The 26,252-nt window shown below is 46.8% G+C and overlaps 1 protein-coding gene across 7 annotated transcripts in view; it reads left to right on the top strand.

Annotated features, from left to right (window-relative positions):
- Positions 1-26,252, top strand: part of MASP1 (MBL associated serine protease 1) — a 74,845-nt gene that overhangs the window by 34,351 nt on the left and 14,242 nt on the right. For 4 of the 7 annotated variants that reach the window (XM_004038180.5, XM_063704450.1, XM_055382104.2 and 1 more), the window contains 7 exons: positions 1,146-1,342; positions 4,688-4,835; positions 6,258-6,376; positions 7,678-7,756; positions 14,386-14,523; positions 16,461-16,535; positions 21,470-23,956. In XM_004038180.5, the coding sequence (XP_004038228.1) occupies positions 1,146-1,342; positions 4,688-4,835; positions 6,258-6,376; positions 7,678-7,756; positions 14,386-14,523; positions 16,461-16,535; positions 21,470-22,353 (1,640 nt within the window). In that variant the 3' untranslated portion in view covers positions 22,354-23,956. Of the gene's footprint in view, positions 1-1,145; positions 1,343-4,687; positions 4,836-6,257; positions 6,377-7,677; positions 7,757-10,619; positions 11,649-14,385; positions 14,524-16,460; positions 16,536-21,469; positions 23,957-26,252 lie in introns of those variants that run through there. The other 3 variants (XM_004038179.5, XM_055382106.2, XM_055382107.2) reach the window with 2 other exon arrangements.

Below are 26,252 nucleotides of genomic sequence, written 5' to 3'. Positions count from 1 at the left end.
CACAAGGATTCTGTTTTCTCACTCTCATGATCTCTATTTAACATTAATGTTGGTCAGTTGTTGTGTCCAAACTGCAGAGAAAAGGGGATATAGAAGGAGTGTCTAACCTACCACTCCATCATGGCCAGGAATTCCGTTTTAAGGTTTTTCTGGAGATCCTTTGCCACAGGGGGCCCATTAGGTCAGTGGAGGGCTTAGGATTTTATTTTTAGTTTACAGTAAGAGAGTGGATTACAGTCTACTTAAAAATCCAGTTAGGTTGCAGTTCACCATGTATGCAGAACCCTTCAGGCTGAATTTAAAATATGTAAGGAGGCCGGGCGAGGTGGCTCACACCTGTAATCTCAGCACTTTGGGAAGCCAAGGCAGGCAGATGGCTTGAGTCTAGGAATTTGAGATCAGCCTAGGCAACATAGCAAGACCCCATCTCTACAAAAACTTCAAAAATCAGCCAGGTGTTGTAGCACGTGCCTGTCGTCCCAGCTATTCAGGAGGCTGAGGTGGGAGGATCACTGGGAGAAGGTGGAGGTGGAGGCGGAGGCGAAGGTTGCAGTGGGCTGAGATGGCACCACTGCACTCCAACCTAGGTGACATAGTAAAGTTCTGTCTCAATAAAATAAAATAAAATAAAATAAAATAAATTAAAATAAGTAAGAAGGAAGCTTAAGGCTACATTTAGTTGAACAGAGTGAATAGCACTATAAAGAAAAACAAAACAAAGACGGGGTTAGACAGTGAGGGTGTGTGTCAAGGGCCTGTAGGAGATGAGGGATCTCCTGAAGTTCTGGGTACAGGGAGGACATGATCACAGAGGTCCAGGCATCCCCCTGACCACTCCATCTCAAAACCCTTCCCTCTCAGATCCCTCTCCCTGACCCCCATACCAGAGGATCTGATGAGAAGGATCTTCACACAGGGTAAACAGCCCTGGACAGACAATTAGAAAATCTGTGCTTGAATCTCAACTTGGTAAATTACTAGACATGCAACCTTGAGCTTCATTTTTCCCATCTGTAAAATGGAGATGCCGATACCTTCCCTGTCTACTGCTTGGGACCATTGGGAAAATCATATAGTAACAGATAAGCCAGGCTTGCTATGGCTGTGGTTGCGATGCGCCATTTTCTCTATTATGTTTCCAACAGTGGAGTGCAGTGACAACCTCTTCACTCAAAGGACTGGGGTGATCACCAGCCCTGACTTCCCAAACCCTTACCCCAAGAGCTCTGAATGCCTCTATACCATCGAGCTGGAGGAGGGTTTCATGGTCAACCTGCAGTTTGAGGACATATTTGACATTGAGGACCATCCTGAGGTGCCCTGCCCCTATGACTACATCAAGGTGAGCCTGCAATGAACACTTGTCCTGGAGATATTGGAAAATCTTGGCTGAGTTGGGAAAATTGATATTGCGGAACCTTCACCTTCTTCTCCCAGGATAGAGAGCCTAGCAGCTAGTTCCTCAAAAAGGCATTATTTAAAATAATATCTACCATCTTAGTTAGATCTATTCCAGGAATCTCTGATCTGAAATGACCCCACTGGCCACTAGGGTGGCTTGAGGAGGAGAGTCGTGAATCTGCATTTTAGAAAGGTCTCTGGCGGGCACGCCCAGCCTCATGAGCACGCCTCCCATGCCGTCACACAGGGCCCTGTGCACAGAAGGGCCTCATGCTTGGTTTAACAAACATATGAAACTATTTTTCTTCTGTTTATTTTTTTAACCTACTACCAAGGCAAAGAAGAATGTATGAAAATTTTAATTTGTTTTAAATAAGGGTCCCCGTATTTTCATTTTGCCCCAGACCTCACAAATTATGCTGCTGGGCCCACTTGCGGGAAGAGGCTATGTCAAAGGCAAATAAAGACGGAACAAATACCACAGGCAAATAACTACTCAACTTGTGGTTATTTCAATATTATAATTAAGAAGGAATGGCAGCCTGAATTTGAGCCATGGCTGGGATAATGGGGGAGATATTTTTGAGATATGTGGAAAGTAAAACCAGCAATTCTTATAGAGTGATCAGCCAAGACATCCAAGTACAGCTGAATATTAGGGTCTAGCTCAGAAGAGACCCTGAGCTGGGGATAAAGATGGGTGCCATGAAATGTTTAAAGAGGTGCTGATTTAAACTGTGGAAATGGCGGGATGTCCTAGAAAAAAAAAATGGAAGCTAGAACATAATAGATTATGAGACCTAGATGGAGGAAGAGGAACCCACAAAAGAGGTCAGAAAGAGCCAGAAAATAAGACTGCCCAGGAGAAAGCTGTCAACAGTGAGAGAGGCAGAAAAGCCTGAGAGGACACAGAAGAAAACTCTAGAACTTAGAGCCTGAGCTGTCCCCTACTTGTGTACAGAGGCTAAGAGGCAGCTTGACTGGAGGGGGTTAGCAGGAAGCATAGGCAACCGGTTTTCTATTTTGCTGTGTTAGCAAACTACCGCAAACATAACAGCTTAAAACAATGCCAATTTCTTATCCCAGCATTGTGTCGGTCAGAAGTCCCAGTGAGCACAATGGGGTTCTTTGTTCAGGGTCTCATGAAACTGAAATCAAGGTGTCAGCTGATGGAGCTCTTATCTAGAGGCTCTGGAAAAGAATCAACTTCCAAGATCATTTAAGTTGTTGGCAGAATTCAGTTCCTTGCAGATGTAAGACTAAAATCCCCTTCTTCTTCCTGGCTGTCAGCCAGTGGTGGCTCTCAGCTCTAGAAGTTGCGCTCAGATACTTTTACATTGGCCCCTGCCATCAGAGACAGTCCCTTCCATCAAATTCCTATTACACTTCAAATCTCCCTGACTTCTGCTGCTACTACCAGCAGGAGGAAACTGTGTTGAACAGGCTCGTGTGATTGGGTTAGGCCCACCCAGATAATCTCCCTCACTTTAGGTCAACCAATGAATAACTTTAATACATCTGCAAAATCCCTTTTGCTATTTAGCATAACATCATCACAAAGTAACACTAGGGGTGAAGGTCAGGAGGACCACCCTAGAATTCTGCCTGCCATGGTGTCCCAGAAGCTACACATGGGAGCCTCACCCAAGCACACAACCTCTTGGGGCTTCATTTGTTTCCCCTCTCCTCAATAAGGACAGGACAAAGATGTCACTTGGGATTGCAGAAGTCACCAAATGATAGATAAGGAGTCATGGCCCTCAAAGATGGGGAAAAAACAGGTTAAAGACATGGAAAAGAACCAGGACTGAGAGGTGGGGAATCCGGATCAGATAATAGAGCCTATTGCCTTCTCTCCCCCACTGCCCCCAACCTCCTGCAAACTCATCACCTCCCTCCTGCTCAGCTGCAAAACTTCCCAACTGTTTTTTGTTTTGTTTTGTTTTTTTGCTTCCACTCTTGCCCTACACAATCTATTCTCCCATAGCATTGAGGGTGATCTTTATAAAAGCTAGATTCTATCGAGTTTGCACTTGAAATTAAACCTAAATTTCTCAGCACAAAGTGGCGTTTGTCTGTTTTCCAACCTCATGCCACAGCACTCCCACTGCCCAGCCAGCCTGGCTTCCTGCCTGTTCTTAACACTAGGCAAGCTCTTTCCCACCCTTGGCTTTGATCTTTACATATGCAGTTTTCTCTCCCTATAAAGTGTTCTTCCCTTCTCTTCAAATAGGCTCATACTCATCCTACGTATCTCAGATCCCCAATGCTACCTCAGAGAAAGGCCTTCCTTGGTTACCTAATTAAAGTTATTATCTATTATATTACCATTATAGGAATGATTACTTCTATAGGTTACATAGATTTTACATCAATTATAAACATACAGCATATATTTCTATTGTATATGCATATCATCTTGATTATTTTTATAACCCTTTTGACAGCCTATAATTATTTTATTATTTCTTATTAGTGCCCCCCAACTAGACTGCAGGTTGTTTGACAGTAGAGATCATCTCTGCTTTATGCACCAGACAGCACTCTGCCCTTCTCTGAGCCACAATATGTTCATCTTTAAGCAGAGGATTTTTTTTAAATTTTACTTTAAGTACTGGGATACATGTGCAGAACATGCAGGTTTGTTACATGGGTATACTTGTGCCACAGTGGTTTGCTGCACCCATCAACCCGTCACCTAGGTTTTAAGCCCCACATGCATTAGGTACTTGTCCTAATGCACTCCCTCCCCTTGCCCCGCCACCCCCTGACAGGCTCTGGTGTGTGATCTTCCCCTCCCTGTGTCCACGTGTTCTCATTTTTCAACTCCCACTTATGAGTGAGAACATGCGGTGTTTGGTTTTCTGTTCCTGTGTTAGTTTGCTGAGAATGATGACTTCCGTCTTCATCCATGTCCCTGCAAAGGACATGAACTCATCCTTTTGTATGGCTGCATAGTATTCCACAGTGTATATGTGCCACATCAATGCCAGTCTATCATTGATGGGCATTTGAGTTGGTTCTACGCCTTTGCTACTGTAAATAGTTAAGTAGAGGATTATTAATCGGCCTTGTCCACTTCAAGAGCCATTGTAAATTATAAAAGAGAGAATGAAGATGAAACCATTTGGTGAATGGTAAGGCTCACTAAAAACCTAAGTGAATACCAAGGGTTCATATGGAAGCTTCCAGAAAACCCAGAGTGCAGTGGAGAGGTGTTACCTGCGGTGGCCATTTTGGCTGCTCAGATGGAACCCTCTCTTTCTCTCTCTCTCATATTTTGCAGATCAAAGTTGGTCCAAAAGTTTTGGGGCCTTTCTGTGGAGAGAAAGCCCCAGAACCCATCAGCACCCAGAGCCACAGTGTCCTGATCCTGTTCCATAGTGACAACTCAGGAGAGAACCGGGGCTGGAGGCTCTCATACAGGGCTGCAGGTAACCTCTTCCCTCCCAGGTCACACTGAGCTGCTGTGCTTAGCCCTTGCAGAGGCAGTGGCTGAGGGAGGAGGTGTGCAGGCTTGGATCTCCTCTGGAGACCTGATGGGACTCCCAGTTGAGCAGCTGGGGACCAAGGCACGTGCTCTCTCCTGACTCAGTTTTCCATCTATAAAATGGGGGCAAGGGCAACAATAATGTTGGGTGGACTAGACTGATGGTTTTCAAAACATGTACTTCAGTATCACATAGAGAGATTAAAGAAAAAGAAATCTTGTTTCCTGAACTCTACCCCTCACACAGTGATTCAGTAGACTTGAGGAGGGCCTTTTCAGCTCCAGCCTTCTCCAAGTCTAGGGCTAGAATTTGGATATGGGCTTGTAGCCCAGAATGTTTCATTATGGTGCTTTGCCTCCTTGTGGGCCCCCCATCGCCAAAGCCCATGGGTTTCATGCCCCCATCCCCCAAGTCAGCCAGTCCTGGCCCAAACATTGATCGAGCCATTCAACCTGCAGTAACTGGTCTGTAGGCACCCAAGGAAGGAGAGGGTGAACATCAGTGACAAAAGATCGCAGCTGGGCATGACTAATCTAGTTCGTAAACTAAAACTCTGGCCCTGCCTGCATTATCACATACACTGATCAGATGGGGGAGAGTAGAGAAGATCTTAACAAAGGAGAGTTTGTCTCAGAAAAAGTGTCAGGGATAGGCCCAGGCCTGAAGAGCCTGTCAGATTTAGCCTTTCAAGGAGAGGACTCAGAGGCATATGATCACATTCTTTCTAATGCTTTGAAGAAGGGCCTCGGGAAGAAAGAGCAATTTGGGTCATCCTTGGTGGCCCAAGAGGACAAATGAGTAAAAATTACAGGGGCGCAAATTTCAGTTAAGTAGGAATGCAGTGTTCATGTAATCAGCAGAGTCCGTGCCTGAAAGGTACAGGTTAGGGAGGCATTGAGCTCCCTGTCACTGTGTCCCTGAGCTGCCATGCTTAGCCCTCCCAGGGGTGGTGGCTGCGGGAGGAAGGATGCAGGTAGTGGCTGAGGGAGGAGGGATGCAGGTTTGGACCTGGTGGGGCTCCTAGCTGAGCAGTCTGTTTGGCATCTACTGCGGAGGATATTTTAAGGGAAGCATCAGACAAGGATTGCATTTAATGACATTTAACATTCCTCCCAACCCTGTGTTTTAATGAAATCATCTGGTCAACCATTTCATTCTACAAGTAAGGACATGGTGGTCCGAGTTGGAAACTGCCCTATTCACGGTTCCAGAATTAGTCTCTTGCAGGGCTTGGAAGATCCATGCCTCCAATACCCAGTTCCATGTTTTATTCACCTTCATCAGACCTTGCTTTCTAGGGACTGGCCCTTTAAGGTCAGAATTCTCATTTTCTCACCTGCTGTTCTTTCATTTGCTCCTCACCAGGAAATGAGTGCCCAGAGCTACAGCCTCCTGTCCATGGGAAAATCGAGCCCTCCCAAGCCAAGTATTTCTTCAAAGACCAAGTGCTCGTCAGCTGTGACACAGGCTACAAAGTGCTGAAGGTGCAGAGCCTTGCCTGGGAAAGGGGAGTGACCAGGCCACAGAAACTCTCCAAACCTGCCCCTCCCCAGGGCAGATGGGCTGCCAGAACTTGTCATAGTTCCAGCACAGAATTTCCTAGCTGCCCATCAACTTCTCAAAGGCTCCAGAAATTCCAAAGCATGAGTCCCAGGCGGTCTCACACTCTGAAAGTGGCACAAAAGTTTGTTTTTTTTTTTTTAATCAGAGCATGAGCTGGTTTGAATTTTTAAAATATGGATCCATACAGCTCTATAATCAAGGCTGAGGACTGTAACAAAGTTCATCAGGCTTATAGAGGGGAGTGGAGTGGGATACCAGGAAAGGAAGTAAACAGTTTAAAAGTAGCAAATGGGGCTGAGCATGGTGGCTCATGCCTGTAATCCCAGCACTTTGGGAGGCCCAGGTGGGTGGATCACCTGATCTCAGGAGTTTGAGACCAGCCTGGCAAATATGGCAAAACCCTATCTCTACTAAATAATACAAAAAATAGCCAGGTGTGGTGGCGGGCGCCTGTAATCCCAGCTACTCGGGAGGCTGAGGCAGGAGAATCAGTTGAATCCAGGAGGCAGAGGTTGCAGTGAGCTAAGATCACGCCTTTGCACTCCAGCCTGGGTGACAAGAGCAAAACTCCATCTCAAAAAATAAAAAAAGGAACAGATGGGTTCCCCTCACTCTCCCACCCCCAGAAGCAGTAGTTCTAGGAATCACATGGCTCGCTTTAAAAAAATCACCTCCCAGCTCTCACTTGAGATCAGTTAAAGCAGACTTTTTGGGGCTGGGACCAGTGATTGGTGCAGCCAAGCTACAGGACCATCGCTTTCAAGGAATGGTTCTCAAAGAGGGGTGTTCAGTTTCAGCATCACCGGGAACTTGTTAGAAATGCAAATGCTTGGGTAGGCCAGCCTCACTGAATCAGAAACTCTGGGGGAGAAGCCCAGCAGCCTGTGTTTTAACAAGCCCTCTAGGAGATGCTGACCGCTTGCCCTGGTTTGAGAAGCACTGCTCTGAAAAAGGAGTCAATGCTTACCGTTTTCCCTTCAGAGATAGTTGCCCAAACCCCTTCTTGCACACAGCCCTTGCCCCTCTCCAGAGTATGAAAAGGAGGTATGAATTCAGCATGTATCTTTCCCCTACCTTCAAGCTCACCCTTGGAAGCCCATGGGTGGAAAATCTCAGTCGAGATCAAGACACGTGTGGAGCTTGAGTTGGTTTTGCTAGGAAAAAACCCCTGACACCACCCCCACCTCCTTCTTCCCACTCCCTTCTTCCTGTCTCTTCCCAGGATAATGTGGAGATGGACACATTCCAGATTGAGTGTCTGAAGGATGGGACGTGGAGTAACAAGATTCCCACCTGTAAAAGTAAGAAAGCCTAATGGGTTGTTATAAAGATACTGAGATCCCCAGCACTGGCGGGATCCGAGCAGAGCATGCAAGGGTGAAAGCATGGCAGGAGCACTCTAAGGGGGATGGGAGCAGGAAATTAACAGACACACAAGGGTTGGGAAAAAAAAGAGTATCAGTGCCCCTTTTGGCAATAAGACGTTTGAATCCCAAAAGAAACTTCTTGTGGGCCCAGTACTTTGTTAAATACCAATTTTACTTCAGCCCATGGATGGGTTGCCAGACTTACTAAAGGAATGGTGTGTGTCCAGGTTCAAAACCAGCTTCGGCAATTGCTAATTCAGGAAACTAGTTTGGTGCTGGTGCCCAGAGCTGAGTGACCTTGCTAGTCTTCACATGGCCATCAGCCATATCCCCTTCATCTTCTGAGACAGCTCATGATTTAGGGCTGTGCAGGAAGGGCTGTGGGGTCAGCACAGTGGGCCTGCATGAAGCAGAGGATACAGCTCTTCACTGGCTCCTGGGACCCAGAGTTCTTGCCTTGGCTCTGCCCCTAACCAAGTCTGTGACTGTAAATAAGACCCTTCGCCTCAACTATAAAATAAGGAGTTTGGACTAGCTTTATATTTTAGAATATGTGCCAATGGTTTTAAAATGATATAGTCTATATAAATCATCTACTGAGCTTTGTAAAAATACAGGCTTCCAACCCCTTCACCTCACCACCACCCCCTGCAACCACCCCTCAACACCCAGGTGATTTCAATGAAAGACTTATAAGGACCACAGTTTTAGAAACTTATTATGGCCAACACTGATGAGAGGAGGCACAGTGACAGAAATAGTCAGGGAAGGAAGGGAGAGAGAAGGGAGAATTTGCTTTACAATCGATTGGTGAGGTCAAGAATTAGAGCCTGGCATGGCGGCTCACGCTGGTAATCCCAGCACTTTGGGAGGCAGAGGCAGGTGGATCACTTGAGTTCCGGAGTTCAAGACCAGCCTGGCCAACATGGTGAAACTCAGTCTCTACTAAAAATACAAAAATTAGCCAGGCGTGGTGGCGCACGCCTGTAATCCCAGCTACTCGGGAGGCTGAGGCGGGAGAATTGCTGGAACCCAGGAGGCGGAGATTGCAGTGAGCCGAGATCGTGCCACTGCACTCCAGCCTGGGTGACAGAGCAAGACTCCGTCTCAAAAAACAAAAAACAAACAAAAAAAAAAACCGAATTAGAGTTGGTCCCACCCGTCTTCTTTTCATGACTTTTCATGCAAACTGGAGCGCTATCCTCTTCCCTTTCTCCTACATGGCCTTGCTTCAGCAGGCAGACAAATCTCCTGCCATTGTCCCAAGGGGGACATTCCCTTAAGGCAAATCCCAGGAAGAACTTTGAAGTAAAATACGCTTGTTCTTTTCCTTTTCATATGATGAAATTTTTCCTTTTCATATCATGTAGCTGGAGTCAGAGCCTCGCGTGGGGAAGGAGGGGGCATTTTATGACTTTAACAAAATGTTTCAAAAAATGTTGACTGGATGCCTGCAACAGAGTTCCATAGGGAAGTCAGACGGAAAAGACAAGGTCCGGGCATGGCGGAACTCGTGGTGGTGGCCACAGGCACCACCTCCTCCAATCCCAGGCTCGAGGTGCAGTGCTGTGACTGGGTTCTAAGCAAAGCACTCTGCAGAACAAAGCAAGGGCCATGTTGAAGGAGAAGGTAAAGGATGATATGGGGTGTCCTGGATAGAATCAGGCTTTGGAATTAGGAAGTTCTAGATACAAATGCAGACTCTACAAGCTGAGAGTCCCTCTCAGCTGTAATCAGTGTATTCAGACTCTTTGGCCTCAGTTTCCTGCCCTCAAGATTGCTGTGGGGATTAACTGGGTTAATATACATACCATAACCATGGAGGGCCAGAAACATGCAAAAGATAAACGGACTCCTCCTGCCCCAACCCAATCCCCTCACTAGGAAGTGGTTTCATTTCTCTCATTCACATTTTTGGAAAGTAGGAAACATTAATAATTTTTCCCTGACTTACATTAGCATACAACAGAACACCCTGTCATTTTGTAGTAAAGAGAAACTGTTTCCCTGATATGACCCTATTCTCCCAAAATAGGCTGAATTAAGACTATTAGAATTCCCATTCAGTCATACCCAGCATCTTTGCTCACTCTGTAGGTATTTATTGAGCATCTCTCTGTACAAGGCACTGTGCTAGGTCCTAGGGGAGAGGCAAGGACAGGACTGAGGAGTCGAGAGTCCCCAGGCTTCTGGGGCTTACAAGTTCTATGTTTCTTAAAATTCGCTGATTAAAAATTTTAAAAAGATAGGTATCACACCTGAAAGCAGTGGCCCCAGCTCTGTGCCATGGGATATCACAGGTCCTAAACAGTGATAGAGAAAGGGGTGGGGAGTGGCAGCTGGAATCTCTGCTTCCAGACAAGAGGGGTGCACTCTGTGGTAAAGAAACGTGCACTAGAAAAGAAGCTGGGAATTATGGGTCATTGTTCTGGCCCTGCCTCCACCTTGCTGTGGTGACCCCGGGACAAGCCCTGTTCTACTCTAAATGCTGTCAAGTGAGGGTTTGGACCAGATGCAGGCAAAGCTCCCTCCAGGGGCAGAATTTTATAATCCTCATGAGCCAGGATGTATGACTCTGCAAATTCTCAGAACGATACAAATTCCACAATCCCAAACTGTTCTTCACACTGGCTGTACCTAAACTATGCATTCTTAATCAATTCTGGTGGAGTAATTTCTGTATTTCCTGCATAAACTGTTTCTGCTTTGCTTGCTAATCTCTCTCTCTTTCTCTTCCTCTCTCTGCTTCCTTCCTCTGTATCTCTTGATCCCTCTTTGATCTTCACCGTGGTGGCAGAAAATGAAATCGATCTGGAGAGCGAACTCAAGTCAGAGCAAGTGACAGAGTGAATGACGGGACCCCACACAATGCAGACATCCAGAAATGGATCACTCCCAAGACCCCTGGGGCCCAGAGCTGCACCACCCCTCCCCACCCAACAACACCCCCGTGCCCCTTTCCATGTGGATTAGAATGGGTGCTGAACAACATGATCTCAGCAGTTGAAGCTGCTACGTGTGTGAAAACAAATTCTCCACTTGAGGGTTTGCCCATCATTCAAACACTATTCCAGAAAATAACGAAAAAAAAATGTGGGATTTATTTTAGCACTTCTGAGTGGACTGTACTTTTCTCAACGGAAAAAAAAAAAAAATGCCCTTGGTCCTAGAGACATAAGATTTAATATACAACCATGTGGCCTCAGGCTGACCAGATCAAAGTGGTTTCTAATCCATTCTACATGTCAAGTTTAAATGAACCAGCTTGCCTGTGACTTTATGAATCTGAAGGTATTACCTGTTGCTGCTTTCTTAACCACCATGAGTAGGTAAAGCAAATAATAACTCACAGAGTGTGGATTTTTGAGAATCTGAATGTTTTCTCATTCACAAAAGTATCCTTTCTACCCCTATCTGGCGCAGGGCTGAAATGTCATCATTAGAGGTTCTGTCTTCTGGGGCTTACAAGTTCTATGTTTCTTAAAATTCGCTGATTAAAATTTTTAAAAAGATAGGATCACACCTGAAAGCAGTGGCCCCAGCTCTGTGCTGTGGGACATCACAGGTCCTAAACAGTGACAGAGAAAGGGCTGGGGAGTGGCAGCTGGAATCTCTGCTTCCGTCTGAACATCTGGACACACATGTCAGAGAACCTTTGCATTAAATGGACTGCCCGATCTATTTGGTGATGAAATGGCTGTGCGGTGAGGGGAGAACCCTGGGCAGTCTGGAGACTGAGGTGCCATTCTCGGCTAGAGACACCACCCAAAGGAGAGATGGGCTGGCTACTAAAGACAAGTGTCAGTTGAATAAATGTCTTTAAACCTACAAAGTATTAGCAGCATTCATACTCAGTGACATACAGGGCATCAGAATTTAAGAGGAAGATTTGATATGTACCCAAATAATTGTAATAGCTTTGATGCAGACAACATTAGATATATTCCATCAAAGAAACATGAGTGAAGAGTTCCAGATCAAGGAAGCAGCCCTGCCCAGTTAGAATTAGAAAGGCTTTCAAGAAGGAGTGTTTCATCAAGCCTTCAGGGTAGCCAGAGCATGGACACAGGGTGCCCCGGGCAGCAGGGATGGCACCAGCGAGGCCTGGGAGCAGGAGGCAGCAGGGGAGCACACTGAAGGAGCTGGTGTTTGGAGGGTGGGTGCACCAAGGGGAGGAAAGAAGATGAGGCCAGGGAGGGGGCTAGAGCCCAAACCCCCAGGCCTGAGTGCCAGGGTTAGCTGATTGCACATCGTTCTCTAGAAAGCCCCCCAGTACAGCAAAGCACACTTGGAACTGCAGGTCAAGAAATGTGTGTCTGGAGAAAAATAAGTGGCAATAAGAAATTACCATGGAGATAGGGTGTTGGGCGGTACCGCCAAGGCAAGGGGAAAGAGAAGGGTGTTTTGATTCCAGAGTGCAGAACTGGCCAGACAGGACTTTAGAGAAAAGGATAAAACCCTTCCTAAAGCAAAGAGCATAGGCCAACGGAGGAAGCAGGGTCTAGTGTGTGCTGATTGTGCCAGACAGAGCTGCTCAAGGCCTCTTGTGAGGGGTTAAGTCACTTCCATGTCCCAGAGAAACATGGCTTTTTCCCTGCCACTGTGGACTTGGGAGGAAAGTGCGCCCCTCCACACTGCCAAGACCCTCTACCTTCCACTATTTATCACCCCCTCTACCTAGTTGTAGGGCCAGCTGTATCAGTGGGCAAAGTTACTTCTCTGAAGTGATGTGAAAGTAGGTCCTCCACCCAGAAAATATCTATACGCCAGCATCAGCCACATAACAGGCTCCCAGGGGCCCGTCCATCTAGCCACGCTAAAGCCAACCCTGGAATTCCTGAACTAGGCGGTCAGGTGGACCAAAGTTAAGGGAGATGAGTGATACCAATACCTAGGCACCAAGTCAATGGCATTTTCTGAAAAAGGAGGAAAAATCGGCTTTAACAGAAAATAAATTTAAAACTGTTCATAGTATTTAAATAATAAATATTCTTGCCTCATTATCCTAGTGTTGAGCTGCACACATTTACCTCACAAAGTAGAAGAGCATCTCTACTTTTGGATGATCAAAACAAATGGAGATGATTTGTCCAGGGTGATTGGACTAGAGGCCAGGACAAAACCAGTTGTCCTGATTGGCCTTCTTAGTGGATAAGAAGTACCTATATTTACTCCCCTCCTTCATCTTTTCCTCCAACCCAGAGGGACTTGAAATTATTTACATTTTGAGTGGACTCTCTAGCTAATCAAAAAGATGAATTTGGAGTCCTAAAGTTAAAATCACAATGTCTAAATGGCACTCAGGGATAAATTACATCTCACTGTTTCCCAAAATGACCAGGTAAAATTCAGGAGGACATGGAACTTTGGAAATTTTACCAGGGCTCTGGAAATTCTGACAGTTGATGTCCACCATTGGCCAGCTAGTACCTAGAATAGGCCATTTAACTGGAAAACAGATCCTTAAGAACCACTAGTTCCATTTACTAAAACAGCCCTGGGTTTGAGGTCAAATCTTGCTCTCACTCTGACAGTAACTTGCTGTATGTCCTTAGACGAGTCAAGTCTCCTCTCTGGGCTCATAGATAAAATAAAGAGGACATTCTAGACTGCCTACTTCAGGTTTCTTTCCAGCTGTGACATTCTATGATTCATCTATGATTCTTCGACTCTGGCATAGGCTGTTATACCTAAGATTACGATTTCCTTAAGAATGAAAAGATTGACAAATTTGGGTCCAGAGCCTCTGATATGGCCATGAAAAGATGCCCTGACTCTCAGCTGACTCACGCTGGGCTCCATCAGTGCTGACAACTCCCCTAAGACTGAGCTGGACTGGAAAGCTCCCTAAAGACCACCTCTGAGGAGCAGGCATCTTTAGTCACGTCCTGTACTGGGAATTATGGCTCAAACATGCGGCCATCAACAATTATAGAAAATGAACAGGGGAAGACTGAAAGCTGATCCACCTCCAACCCTGCCTCCTGGCTTCTATGGCCAAGCAAGCTGCCTGTAGAGAGGCAGCAGGGTGGGGCTGTGTACTCATACAGGAGCTGGGTTTTTTGATTTTTTGTGCCAAAACTCCAATATGAGCACATTAGCTGCTCTTACTCAGCCTAGGATTGGGACTAGAAGAACGAAGATTATTTGGTTTATGTCAGCTAGAATTTTCTCACTAAGCCAAGGGTTTCATCCTTGGGCAGAAGAGGCAGAGAGGAGTGCACAATAAAACTAGAAGTAAAAGAAAGAGGCCCTGGTGGGTAAGAGACTGGAGTCTGCTTAAACCTCAGTAGACCTTCCCCTACCCAAAATTGACACTGGGCAGGTGAGTTGACCACACAGTAGTACCATAATGAATGGGAGAGACCTCAAAAGCAGGACCATGGGTAGCTTTACAGGCTGTACACTGCACACCCCAGGGGTGCCCTTCAGAGGCATTATAACATTGCTTTCTGGAATTGTATGCAGTGCACAACCTGTACATCTGCATGAGACAGATCCATCAGATAGCCAAAGGAGGATGAGCAAAAGGCAGTGGAGGGGTCTCACTTCTTCTCTCTCAGTTGTAGACTGTAGAGCCCCAGGAGAGCTGGAACACGGGCTGATCACCTTCTCCACAAGGAACAACCTCACCACATACAAGTCTGAGATCAAATACTCCTGTCAGGAGCCATATTACAAGATGCTCAACAATAACACAGGTAAGCCCTCCATGCTAAGCCGTCCCACTCCCGTTTCACACTCTCAGGGCCTCAGGGTTGGACTGGGGGCCGAGACAGCTCTGAAAGGAAGAACTGCTCATAAGTGTGTAGAGCCTGATAATGCAAAACGTGTCACTCACACATCTCCTCAGGTTCTCACTTTCCATGAGCTTGTGTTACTGTGTCCATGTGGAGATGCAGAAACAGTCTCAAAACCAAAAAGCAGGCTTTTTTGTTTTTAACTTTAAAGCTAGCACTGATTTACTAATGAGTTGTTGGTGGGAGTGTGAAGGAGTCACACATTGACACAACTAAGGGAAGAAACGAGACCCTAAAGGAAGCCTGGAATCCCCAAGTTAAACTCCTTCATGTGGTCTGAGGCTGAGTTGGGGTTTCCAAAAAATGGCCAGTATTACTGCTTCACCCAGACTCTGCCTTGGCTTCTGGGTGAGGGCAACATCCCACCAGGCCAGACCCATTCAGCAGGTAAGGGACCTTCCTTCAAAGACCTCTTCCCCTGGTACGGACAGGGGTCCAGGCAGGGTTGGGGAGTGAGGAGTAGATCCTCTGTCTCCCCAGGTAGCCCAGCATATCCCCTGACCACAGCTCAAGCAAAGCCACAGCAGTCCCTGTCCAGGCCTCATCCATGCCACCTGGCGGAGACCCCTGGCTGCCCCCGGGGCTGGGCAGCAGCACACTGGCCAGAGGGTGAAGGACCAGCAATAACCTGTCCATTGGCCACACTGGGGGTTTGGGAGGAACTGGGAGGAGGAGTGGTTAGAGACATAACCCCCCTCTCCCGGCCTTGTGGCAGCCCAACACCCACTCACATGCACTCATAGTCCATAGCAGAAAAGGAACTCTCAGGGAGAAAGGACGGCCCATCAGCTCTGCCTCTCTGGCATGCAAGCACTGAGAACATTCTCCTGACTCATCTAAGCCTCCACCTCCTCTTTGTTTTTGTTTCTGTTTTTGTTTTTGTTTTTGAGACAGGGTCTCACTCTGTCACCCAGGCTGGAGTGCAGTGGTGTGATCTCGGCTCACTGCAACCTTCACGTCCTGGGTTCAAGCAATTCTCTCGCCTCAGCCTCCCAAGCAGCTGTGATTACAGAAGCTTGCCGCCATGCCCAGCTAATTTTTGTATTTTTAGTAGAGGCTTTTGCCGTGTTGGTCAGGCTGGTCTCAAACTCCTGACCTCAAGTGATCCGCCTGCCTCGGCCTCCCGAAGTGCTGGGATTACAAGCGTGAGCCACTGCACCTGGCCCCAAGTCCTCATTTTTAAAAGAGGGAAGAGTTACGAAGCTCTTAGAGCTATTTCAAAATGCCAGTGAGATGGTGGCCACAAATGTATGCTTATTAAAGAGTCTGTCAAATGGAGAAGAAAGGAAAGGGCATCTGTGCAACAGGGAGCCATGTGAGCCCAGGTCTTTGTGACAAGTGAGGCGGAGGTGCCTTCCAGCACCTGGGCAGCGTGGGGTGGGGAGGGGAGCAGCCCTCAGCCAGGCAGGAGTGGAATTCCCCAGAGCTTTGGACAGACACCATGCTGAAGAGTGTGGTGTTTATTTTTGGGGGTGACAGCAAGCCATTGGTGATTCTGAGCTGAGAAAGGACACGGTCACATTCCCATTTTAGAAAGATCCTTCATGTTGCAAAGGGAGTTTGATAGAAGGACTAGGATGGTAGCCATGTGGGTATTTGAAGATATTTGGAGGTTAATTGGTCCCTTTGGAGGATTGTACCCCAGAGAGTACCTACCACATTCTTCCTCATTCTTCTTAGTACATCTAGGTCAGAGACAATCGTATCTGAGCCTAGATGACCATTTGGAGGACTTTGTAATAACTCACTTTAGAGAAATTAAATACCCAGATCTATTTTCCATGTGTTACAAATCAACCATTTTCTCCCTCTTCTCCTAACCTCTTTCACTAATCCAGGTATATATACCTGTTCTGCCCAAGGAGTCTGGATGAATAAAGTATTGGGGAGAAGCCTACCCACCTGCCTTCCAGGTACCTCACCCTCCAAATCCTTTGCCTCACGGTTTTCCATCCAAGGCCCTAGGACCCCAGGTTTTCTGGCTGTTAACAGGGAGATGGGGGACAGGGGAGGTGATGCTTTGGTTGCTTTTTAAGAGATGTCTTCAAAAGGTTAAAGGTCAGAGAAGCCTTGCTTCACACCTTCTCAAACCAGCCTGTGTTTTCTGCCTGCTCCGTCACTCTGAGAGCCCTCTTGTCCCCTCTCTGTGCCCTTGCCACAAGATTTTTCATACAACACAGTTTGCATGTGCATCTGCTGTTGTGCTGGGGAAATTTAAAAAGTGGGCACCCTGTCCTCAAGCACTCACCATGCTATCAAGGAGATGATAACACAAACAACATCATGATAAGACAGAGTGAGAAATTCTTTCTTCCAAACAGCAACATAGTCAAGCCTTTCCGATTCCCATGGTTTACTTACTGACTCCACTTTAAAATGGAAAGAAAATTTTGTGGTAACAGGAAGTGTTACTGTGCATACAGATTTTGAGGATATTTGCTTTAGCATTAAAAGCATAGGCCGGGCATGGTGGCTCATGCCTGTAATCTCAACACTTTGGGAGGTCAAGGCGGGTGGATCATCTGAGGTCAGGAGTTCAAGACCAGCCTGGTCAACACAGTGGAACCCCATCTATACTAAAAATAGAAAAAAAAATTAGCCAGGCGTGGTGGTGCGCATCTGTAATCCCAGCTACTCAGGAGGCTGAGAGAGGAGAATTGCTTGAACCCAGGAGGCAGAGGCTACAGTGAGCCAAGATTGCACCATTGCACTCCAGCCTGGGTGCCAGAGCTAGACTCTGTCTTGAAAAATAAATAAATAAATAAATAAATAAATAAATAAATAAATAGTATGAGTGATTTGCATTGCAATCACATTGTGTAGCTATTCAAGTCGACTTAGAAAAGTGTAGCCCCAAAATGCACATTCTACGGTTAAACAAATAATCCACAAAAAGTTAAATTTAATATTCACAACATAGTCATTTAAATTTTTTTTAAAAAAAGCAAGAATGGCAGTAGTTTAATGATACAATCACTCAAGACAGCATTGAGGAATACTGAAAATTAAATGCCTTGTCTAATTCCATCTGCATGTTTGCACAAACAGCAGGAAATTTGCAATATGGTTAAGCATTGGGTGATATTTGTATTTTGCTGAATGAGAGTGTTGGGTAAACTGACATAGTGTATTATATTAATGGTACATTTCAGTAACCCTACAGTATACAGTATAAAGTAGGTATACTAGTACACGGTCGGTATATTAGTCTGTTCTCACACTGCTGATAAAGACATAATCCAAGACTGGGTAATTTACACAGAAAAAGAGGTTATTGGATTCACAGTTCCACATGGCTGGAGAGGCCTCACAATCATGGTGGAAGGTGAAAGGCACATCTTACATGGTGGCAGGCAAGAGAGAAATGAGACATAGCCAGTTTGGGACATAGCCAAACCATATCAGGAGGCTTCTAGATAACAGATTAGACACTAAAACGGAAAGGCTATGGAGTTGTCTACCATTCGTCCTTAAGAAGCAAAGAACATGTTAGCATTTGGGAGTCAGGTTTTGACCATCACAGGTGCTATGGGATCCCAGAGAAGAAGGAAGTAACAATGCCTGGTTGTCTATGAATGAAGGGGTAAGAACTGACCGGGAAGGGTTCACATAAGAGGTCTTTATTTCTGAGAAAAACTTATGAGGATGTGGAATAAGGGAATGTTCATCCCACCCATTTTGCTGATTCCACTTACCTCAATTAGGCTTGCCCAGAAGTACAACCAAGGACTCCAGGCAGTGAAGCCTCAGAGAAGAGAGGAATGATGGAGCTGTAGAGGAATGGTGGGGCTGTAGCAAACCAGAGGATCTAATCCCCATTTTGCTAAAAGACCATGTGAGCCAAAAAAAGCTAGGGATAGATTCCATGCTAGAAAGCCATGTGGCCACCTCTGGAAGGGGAAGAAGCCCTGGGCAAGGAGTCAAGGCCCTAGGTACTAATACTGATGCTGCCATTTCCTAACTGTGATCTTTGGTAAGTATTTTCATGTCTCTGGGTCTGGGATCCCATACCTCAGAAGTAAAGCATCAGAACCAAGAGACCTATGATATTCTGACCTTTTTTTTGAGACAGAGTTTCGCTCTTGTTGCCCAGGCTGCGTGCAATGGTGCGATCTCAGCTCACTGCAATCTCTGCCTCCTGGGTTAAAGCAATTCTCTTGCCTCAGCCTCTCGAGTAGCTGGGATTACAGGCATGCACCACTATGCCTGACTTTTTTTTTTTTTTAATTTTTAGTAGAGACGGGGTTTCTCTGTGTTGGTCAGGCTGGTCTCGAACTGCCCACCTCAGGTGATCCGCCCACTTCAGCTTCCCAAAGTGCTGGGATTACAGGCATGAGCCATGCACCCAGCTATTCTATGACTTTTAATGGTCATCATCCTCTATGTTTGTACAAAGCATCTTGGATACAATGAGTCATGACATTCTTTTAACACCCAATGTTGGGCAGAACCATGGTGTATCATTGGACTAGGCCAGAAATTTGTAAATTCTCTCTTCGCAAAACACTGTGATTGAACCAGGATGCAGGCCAGGATGGAGAAGGCCATCTCATCTATTGTCAAAAGGCCCACCATTTCAGGGGGCCTGCTAAGCAAATATTACTTGCCCTTTTATTTTATAAATGAGAAAACTATCAGAATAGTGTAGTGATTTGCACAAGGCTACTTGCAGAAAGTCAGGGGCAGAGCTGAAAGGTGAACTCAATACTTATGATGGCAACATAAGCAGTGCCGAGCCATTTTTTTACCATGATCATGTTTTATGCCATCCTCAGGAACCTTGAATCCTAGAGTATCACTTTTTTTTTTAAAGACCCTCCCTCAGTAACCACTGTCCTCTAGAACCCAAATCTGGCTTCAGCATAGCCAAAGCTATAACATTTCAAGAAGATCCCTTTCTCCCAGGAAAGACTGGGTGGGGAAAGGCAGCAGCCAATAAGAATGACCCCATTTCAATGAGCTCTCCCAAGAGCTTGTTGCATCATTCAGCCTCTTAAAAGGACAAGAACACATCAAGGAGAAAAACAGATTTCAGTGGAGATATGAAGCTAGACTCAGGATAAATAGGTTCGAGTTCTGGCTTTCCCATTAACAACCTTGAGTAAGTCACTTGCCTTCTCTGAACTTCCATGTTTCCATCTGTAAATTAGCTGTTCTCCAAGGTCTCTCCAGATCCAATCTGTGACCTGCAGTGTGCCACTGGCACCTTGGTTGGAGAAAGGTACCGTTTAATGCTGGCTTTGTTGTGACCACGGACCAAGCCATAGACGTGTCCCTTACCAGATTAGGGCCTTGAAGCACTAAATATATGTAGGACCAGTCACAGAGCTGCATTGAGATCTTGCCTTGCAGCTTGCTACTTGTAATTGGAAGGCTGACCCTCAACTTTGAAAGGCCAGGCCACAGAGAGTTACAAAGACCAGTTCACATCTGGCCTGGGGTGAATGGCAGGGTGCCCCAGGATCAAGCAAGAAGCATTTGGCCTCAGGAAGAAGAGCATCTGAAAAACATTAGGTTGCTAAAAGCCTGCTCTCCCAAAGTTGCCAAGAAAACTCAAATGTTCCATGGTGTCTAAAGGATTGTCAAAAGCACCCAAGCCAAGGAGTGTAGCCTGGCCATTTGGAACCAGGAGGAGGCCCACACTCATAGTAGGTCCACCTCCAAGACCCAAGCACCCTGCCTGGGAAGGGCCATGCAAGCATGTTCTTAGCCAGCGGGGGCCTGGTGCCGAAGACCTTCTGCTCATTGGCCAGAGGCATTTGGCTGCAGGAGGCTGGTGGTGCATGTGCATGCTCAGGGTGCAACTCAGTGGAACGAAGTTTGCTCAGATCTTTCTCCTTCCCCTAAAGGTACTACGCAGCTCTTGGGTGCAATGATGGGTGGCCCAGAGTAGGGTCCATGCATCATTGCTTATAGATTATGCCACCTTTCCCCAACCCTGGATGCCCTGGGGCTTAATCCATGGGCATCAATTTATAGCAAGATTCTGTTAGGACAGAGAAGAAAAGGTTTGAGGGCCTATGCCCATGGTCTTAATATCTGTTAAGTCAGTGTGGGATACAAGACTTAGAATCTAGTTAAGCTCCTGCTATCTGACTTAAGAGTCATATCCTTTTGGGCTAGTCACTTAAACTCAGGAGGTTTACTCGCCTAGAAAATGGTGATGGCCAAGGCAAATAAAATGAAAATTAAAGGATCTCTGGAATTTGAAGGATCCCTGGAGATCATTGTGACCAAATGCCTCATTTGGCAGATCAAAAATTGAAATCCAGAGAGGGAAATTTGCTGACTCAGAGTTACATGGGAAATGGAAGAGAAAAGCCAGGCCAAGGCTTCCAGCATCTTTGTTCCCAGTCTAGCGTTTGCTGTGACCTGCTAGATGGGTTTTTAGGTTCCTTCCACCTCTCTGTCCCCATGGACAGAAAACTTTCAGAAGTATTCTAGGTTCCCATAGCATGGACCACTTCTGAAATAAGACCTGCCTTTCTAGAGAAGGAAGGGGAGAAGTGACCACTACTGGAAATAGATGGCTGTAAATGGTCCGGGTCATAAGTGGTCTTAGCCAGAGGTGGTTCAGGATAGAGAAAGCCCAAGCACAGAGTGGTCCTGTCCAGAGACAGTCCCAGCTACAGAAGAGCCAGACTAGAGATGGGCCAGCCTAGAGAGACTTAGACCCAAAATGACCCTGAGTAGTGCTCTCCCAGGCTAGCATGACCCAGGCAGGTTAGGGTCCCATGGTGGCATAATCTATAGTGGGTGAAATGTGAATTTGTCTTTGTGGCTCCTGTCATATGGCTGACCTGACCAGTCTCTGTCTCTTGTCCCTGCTCCCTCTTTCTCCTTACAGAGTGCGGTCAGCCCTCCCGCTCCCTGCCAAGCCTGGTCAAGAGGATCATTGGGGGCCGAAATGCTGAGCCCGGCCTCTTCCCGTGGCAGGCCCTGATAGTGGTGGAGGACACTTCGAGAGTGCCAAATGACAAGTGGTTTGGGAGTGGGGCCCTGCTCTCTGAGTCCTGGATCCTCACAGCAGCTCATGTGCTGCGCTCCCAGCGTAGAGACACCACGGTGATACCAGTCTCCAAGGAGCATGTCACCGTCTACCTGGGCTTGCATGATGTGCGAGACAAATCAGGGGCAGTCAACAGCTCAGCTGCCCGAGTGGTGCTCCACCCAGACTTCAACATCCAAAACTACAACCACGATATAGCTCTGGTGCAGCTGCAGGAGCCTGTACCCCTGGGACCCCACGTTATGCCTGTCTGCCTGCCAAGGCTTGAGCCTGAAGGCCCGGCCCCCCACATGCTGGGCCTGGTGGCCGGCTGGGGCATCTCCAATCCCAATGTGACAGTGGATGAGATCATCAGCAGCGGCACACGGACCTTGTCAGATGTCCTGCAGTATGTCAAGTTACCCGTGGTGCCTCATGCTGAGTGCAAAACTAGCTATGAGTCCCGCTCAGGCAATTACAGCGTCACAGAGAACATGTTCTGTGCTGGCTACTACGAGGGCGGCAAAGACACGTGCCTTGGAGATAGCGGTGGGGCCTTTGTCATCTTTGATGACTTGAGCCAGCGCTGGGTGGTGCAAGGCCTGGTGTCCTGGGGGGGACCTGAAGAATGTGGCAGCAAGCAGGTCTATGGAGTCTACACAAAGGTCTCCAATTACGTGGACTGGGTGTGGGAGCAGATGGGCTTACCACGAAGTGTTGTGGAGCCCCAGGTGGAACGGTGAGCTGACTTACCTCCTCGGGGCCTGCCTCCCCTGAGCGAAGCTACACCGCACTTCCGACAGCACACTCCACATTACTTATCAGACCAAGTGGAATGGAACACACTGACCTAGCAGTGGCTTCTCCTACCGAGACAGCCCTCAGGACCCTGAGAGGCAGAGTGTGGTATAGGGAAAAGGCTCCAGGCAGGAGACCTGTGTTCCTGAGCTTGTCCAAGTCTCTTTCCCTGTCTGGGCCTCACTCTACCCAGTAATACAATGCAGGAGCTCAACCAAGGCCTCTGTGCCTATCCCAGCACTCCTTTCCAGGCCATGCTTCTTACCCCAGTGGCCTTTATTCACTCCTGACCACTTATCAAACCCATCGGTCCTACTGTTGGTATAACTGAGCTTGGACCTGACTATTAGAAAATGGTTTCTAACATTGAACTGAATGCTGCATCTGTGTATTTTCCTGCTCTGCCTTCTGGGACTAGCCTTGGCCTAGTCCTTCCTCTAGGAGAAGAGCATTCAGGTTTTGGGAGATGGCTCATAGCCAAGCCCCTCTCTCTTAGTGTAATCCCTTGGAGCACCTTCATGCCTGGGGTTTCTCTCCCAAAAGCTTCTTGCAGTCTAAGCCTTATCCCTTATGTTCCCCATTAAAGGAATTTCAAAAGACATGGAGAAAGTTGGGAAGGTTTGTGCTGACTGGTGGGAGCAGAATAGCCGTGGGAGGCCCACCAAGCCCTTAAATTCCCATTGTCAACTCAGAACACATTTGGGCCCATATGCCACCCTGGAACACCAGCTGACACCATGGGTGTCCACACCTGCTGCTCCAGACAAGCACAAAGCAATCTTTCAGCCTTGAAATGTATTATCTGAAAGGCTACCTGAAGCCCACACCCAAATATGGGGACTTAGTCGATTACCTGGAAAAAGAAAAGACCCACACCGTGTCCTGCTGTGCTTTTGGGCAGGAAAATGGAAGAAAGAGTGGGATGGGCACATTAGAAGTCACCCAAATCCTGCCAGGCTGCCTGGCATCCCTGGGGCATGAGCTGGGCGGAGAATCCACCCCGCAGGATGTTCAGAGGGACCCACTCCTTCATTTTTCAGAGTCAAGGGAATCAGAGGCTCACCCATGGCAGGCAGTGAAAAGAGCCAAGAGTCCTGGGTTCTAGTCCCTGCTGTGCCCCCAACTGGCTGTATAACCTTTGAAAAATCATTTTATTTGTCTGAGTCTCTGGTTCTCCATCAGCAGCAGGCTGGCATAAGGTCCCCTGCAGGTTCCTTCTAGCTGGAGCACTCAGAGCTTCCCTGACTGCTAGCAGCCTCTCTGGCCCTCACAGGGCTGATTGTTCTCCTTCTCCCTGGAGCTCTATCTCCTGAAAATCTCCATCAGAGCAAGGCAGCCAGAGAAGCCCCTGAGAGGGACTGATTGGGAAGTATCCAGTTCTCCAACCGGCTCATCAAAGCACACTCCTTTGTCTATGAATGGCACATGTAAATGATGTTATATTTTGTATCTTTTATATCATATGCTTCACCATTCTGTAAAGGGCCTCTGCATTGTTGCTCCTGTCAGGGGTCTAAAGTGGAAATAAACCCTCGTGGATAACCAACAGCCTTGGCTTATGGGTTTTGTTATTGTTGGGGAAGTGTGTTCATTTGTTTTAACTTTTTTGAAAAGAAATTGGTCTCATTAAACCAAAATCTCCCTTGTTGCAGAAAAAGTACAACTTTTGGTATCTGGACATTATCCAAGAGGTAATGAGGAAAGGATTTGGTTATTGATCTGTCTCCTTCTCAGAGGCTACTTGTTCCTTCATTTAAGTGCCTGCCATTTAAGTCCTTGCCTTCAAAGGACTTGAGCCTGAAGGCCCAACCCCCCACGTGCTGGGCCTGGTGACCGGCTAGGGCATCTCTAGTCCCAATGTGACATTGGATGAGATCATCAGCAGTGGCACATGGACCTTGTCAGATGCCCTGCAGTATGTCAAGTTACCCGTGGTGCCACACGCTGAGAGCAAAACTAGCTATGAATCCCGCTAAGGCAACTACAGCATCATGGAGAACGTGTTCTGTGCCAGCTAGTTTCTAGTACCAGTTTCAAAGTGTTGAAACTGGCACGCAAGACAAGCTTATGTGCATGTAGGTCTTATATAGGCAAAAGGAGTTAAATGTAAAAGGAACAGAGATTTAAGAGATTAAGTAGGAACTTAAAGAAGGGGCTATTTCATACAGCTGGAGGGGCTTGGAATAGCTTTGCAGAGGCTTCAAAGGATGTGTGGGAGATAGGAGGGAAGGGGCAGAGTGGAAAAAAGCATGAAAGCTGGCCATGGTTAAAGTGACAGCAGTGGGCATTGAGTGGGAAGAGTTTTAAAGGGCATACTCTATTTGAACTGTCCTGAAACGAGTGATTCTCTAAGTTTGGGGTATATGAGAATCACTTCAGGTGCTGGTGAAAAATGCAGATGGCTGGGTCTCACCCACTAGAAAATTTGAATTCAGTATGTCTGAGGGTGGGCAGCATGGTGTGGAAAGTGGACAGGAAGGGGCTGAGCTAGGAAAGCAGTTATGCAACTTCTGCAACTGTCCTGATGAGGGATGGTGCAGACCCACCAGCCATAGGGCTGTGACAGTGCAGACAGGAGGAGAGGCAGTTTAAATCGATTTAAGTGGTACATACAGCAGGGCTTGGCCTATAGGCATCTCTTGATAAGTTCAAGCATGAGTGGCACGTGATAGTGAAGTCTCACCATGGGACGCACTCATGGTTCACCTTTGTTTTTGGTTCGTACCATAATGAAAATGCCATCCTTTTTACACCATTGAGAATGAAAATAAGAGCTTATTTATGCTTTGCACTTTATGGTTTGAAGGACTATCGTGTCTCATGTTCTATTACATTTCCAATTTTTGTTTTTCTTTTGATACTTGGACTTTATGTTGTGACATATTGAGGTACTGAGGTATTGAGGTACCGAGGTACTGAGGTTGTGACATATTGAGGTACATAGAGAGAGCACTTTGTGACGTGCAGTCGGGGAGACACATCACTCTCCTTCTCCTAGGGATTTACCAGCAGCTCAGCGACTGATTGAACATGGGGTTGAAGAAAAGGGAGGCAACAAGGATGTGATTGATTCAGACATTAGCAGACATCTGGAAAAACAAAGGGGAGAAGGTTAGTGAAGGGCTTGGATTCACTGAGCTGGAAGAGTTTATGAGCAATCCAGCTGGAAATGTAAGTAGGCAGTAAAGAATGGTGAGTTTTAGAAGACAGGGCAGATTTAAAGACACTGATTTGAAGTTCATCAGCACATGGGTAGTATGATGGCATAGAGGTAGAGGGCATCATCTACGGGAAATTTACAGATAAGAAAAGGATACCAAGGCCTGGGGCCAAATGGGTGAAACACCAGCATCATGGAAGGCATGAAGAAAAGAGAGTCCCCAAGGAAAAAAGAGGGGGGGGGAAGGGATCAGAAACACAGGGAGAAAAGTGCTTCAGAAGCCAAGAGGAGGAGTTGTAAAGAGGGATGAAGTAGTCAACAGCACCCAATGCTGCTAAGAGTTCCAATAAAGGACTCCAGGATGGAAGTTCCCTAAGAGACGAATCAAGTCTCTATCATCATCCCTGAGGGGTATGCAGGCAGGAGGCTCCATGTGTGAGTTTCAAGTCTCTAGGACTTCTCTCTTCCTTTGTCCTCTCTCTCTCGGTCCTCTCTCTGTACTCCCTCCTTCCTCTCTCTCCAGCCTTCTCAGTCTCCCAGGATGGGCTTTTAGCTCTTTTCTCAGAGGTAGGAAACTGCCCATGCATCTTCCCTAAGCCTTATGGTAAAAATTACATGTTTAGTTCTCCATGTTTTGGTTCCTTGAAACCTACAAATTTTTTATTCTTACTATGAAGCCTGACT

Source organism: Gorilla gorilla, chromosome 2 (assembly GCF_029281585.2).
Source record: "Gorilla gorilla gorilla isolate KB3781 chromosome 2, NHGRI_mGorGor1-v2.1_pri, whole genome shotgun sequence".
NCBI classification, from domain to species: Eukaryota; Metazoa; Chordata; class Mammalia; order Primates; family Hominidae; genus Gorilla; species Gorilla gorilla.
The sequence above is the reverse complement of the archived record's forward strand: the minus strand, read 5'-3'. Positions and strand labels throughout refer to the sequence as shown.